At 38.1% G+C, this 2603-nt stretch overlaps 1 protein-coding gene across 1 annotated transcript; it reads right to left on the bottom strand.

Moving 5' to 3' along the window:
- Positions 1-854: 854 nt before the first annotated feature.
- LOC126725992 (VQ motif-containing protein 4) lies at positions 855-1949 on the bottom strand. The gene has a single exon (XM_050431069.1). It carries the CDS (start codon positions 1795-1797, stop codon positions 1003-1005), a length of 795 nt encoding a protein of 264 aa, XP_050287026.1. The 5' UTR covers positions 1798-1949; the 3' UTR covers positions 855-1002.
- Between the last annotated feature and the right edge of the window lie 654 nt (positions 1950-2603).

Raw genomic sequence — 2603 nt, 5'->3', positions numbered from 1 at the left:
TATAAAACAGGGGAATACACTATAAAATGACATAAAAAAGACCAGAGTTTGTTTTTGTAAACCAAACCACATGATATAGAAAGCCTGCCTGCTTCACTTGGCATCTTTCCCTCACTCACTCTCAGAAAAACAACAAAAGGGTCAAGATTCCTTGCCCATTCTTCTACTCTTTCCATTGACAGCTAGCTCAAAGCTGCTTTTGCCATTGATATGATCAAACTTTCCACGATCCCTCTCTCTCTCTCTCTCTCTCTCTCTCTCTCTTACTCTGCACTTCTTACAATGTTTGTTACTGAATTAGATCTCAGTATTCATTTCAGCATTTATTGAAAGAATTGAGAGTATAGCCAGATCACTTAAGATTCTCCCATGCAATTTATGGTGATCCTAACAAACTTTTTTTTTTTTTTAAAGAAAAAAAATTATTATTTTTTTTTAAATTTCTTTTGGGGTTTTCATTCATCTTCCATTCCATGGATCTTAGAACTATAATTAAGGTATATCGATAAATGTGTTATTTTATTAAAAAAATAGTTTTAATTATTGAATTTTCACTCAAGTTAATCACAAATTTAATTCCCAGTCAACTAAGCTTCATACAACATAATTGGCTACAATTCTTTCATTACTAATTATCAAAAAAAAAAAAAGGGGGGCCACAATTCTCATGTGAATTCTTTACTTCCTAGATGCTCAAACAACACCATTCACAAAAATCACTCAATAGTAGAAGGAAAGAAAAAAAGTAAAAATGATTTTCCTTTCTTTTCTTCTCTCTTCAACTCTGTCAGCAACCAAGCAGTCCCAAAAAAAAAAAAAAAAAAAAAAACTCACGACACATTCACACATAAAAATTCTACAATTGAAGCAAGATTGCTCTCATTCTCTGCAAATATCCCATTACAAATTATACCATTTTTGCATCCATATCATCAATGCCAATAGTAATACATAAAATCTTACACAAAATTAAAAATAAATTTTTTTCGTTTTTCTGAAATTTCAAGGAGGCGAAGAACCTGAAACTCTAGGCGAAGTAGTTGGGAACAGAGGCAAAAGCCGTGGTGGCTCCGATTCTCTGGGTGTAGTGCTTGGCGATGGATGCAAAAAAAAGCCCTTCTCTTTAATGGCTTTTTCCTCAGCTTCGGTGTCCAAACCCGGCTTAGCATTGGCGGATCGGTCAAACGGGTCGGGTATGAGAGGAGTAACCGGGCTGAGAGCGAGTGCAGGGAAGTCAAGAATGCTCGGAGAGAGGATCTCAGGCTTACGTGGCGAAAACCCAGATAGGGAATTGTGTGAAGAACCAGAAGCGGCGAAGATTGGGATCAAGGGGTTGATCCTGAGGTTCTTGATGGAGTTTCTACGCTCATACAGTTTGAACCCGGATTGGTTTTGCTTCTTGGGCATCATGGATTTGATGGGTGGGATATGGGTCTTGGATGGCGGGTCGGGTGCTGAGTTGTTGTTGTTGTTGTTAGATAGAGATGCTTGCTTTGCAGTCTCGGAGGATCCGGTGAGCATTTGGACTACTTGTTTGAAGGAGGAAGTGTCTGCTTGGACAAAGGTAGTCGGGTAAGGGTTGGCGGATTCGGATCTGGTGATGGGTTTTGGTGCTTGGTGTGGAAATGATGGTGGTGTTGGAGGTGGTGTGGGTTGCGGTTGCTGTTGCTGTTGCTGTTGTTGTTGTTGTTGGAATCCATTGCCACTGCTACTGGAGCTACTGTTTGAGCTGTGGCTGTTTGGTGATGGCAAAAAAGTTGGGTTTTCATGGTTTCTATGAAAGATTGTTGATTCCATTTCTATGTTTCTCTCTCTCTCTCTCTCTTTGCGCCTGAGTTTTTGAGAGAAAAATATAAAAGAGAAAAGCTTTGAATAGAGGAAGAGAGAGAGAGAGAGAGAGAGTGTGTGTGTGTGTGTGTATGCGTTTGTGACTTTCGTGTGTTTTTTATGGGATTTAAGAGATGAGATGAGGAGGACTTTGTTACTTTCTTTGGTTTGGTAAGAAATGTTTTGGTGGGCACTTTAGGTCTCTTGGTTGTGGCTGCCTTTGCCTTACTTCTCCACGCGTTACTGTTGGGAGTGTGAGAAACACGTTCCAACAGGAGTCTGAGAAAGTGAGAGAAAAGTGTGTTCAAGTGTTACTACTTAACATGCCAAACAAAGTACGTACTGCTACTACTTTTATATTGGTTTATTTGCTTTACGGAGAGTTTGATCTTTGGGTTGTGACTTGTGAGGTCCATCCCAGCTTAAAAACTGTGACATCTCAACTCATTCAGGATAATTGTTTATCCTTCAATCTCAGTTTTTAGTTAGGAGAATGCTATCAAAGTATCATAGATGCTTCTTTATGCAGATAATTGTTTTCATCCGTGTAGATCAATTATGTAAATGAGAATGGGTTATTTTCTAAGATGTGTACTCTACCCTTTCAAAGAGTATTTTAAGTGTCACTTTAAATATATAATTATACTAGAACAAAGTTTGGCTTTATTCTTTTTCTTCAAACATAGTTTAATCAATTTTTAGAGTGAACTCTAATGGTCGTGGATGGGCTCAACTTTCTTTGTACTCCACATAACATTTAACATCTTTGTTTTATC

Source organism: Quercus robur, chromosome 5 (genome assembly GCF_932294415.1).
Source record: "Quercus robur chromosome 5, dhQueRobu3.1, whole genome shotgun sequence".
NCBI classification, from domain to species: domain Eukaryota; kingdom Viridiplantae; phylum Streptophyta; class Magnoliopsida; order Fagales; family Fagaceae; genus Quercus; species Quercus robur.
The sequence above is the reverse complement of the archived record's forward strand: the minus strand, read 5'-3'. Positions and strand labels throughout refer to the sequence as shown.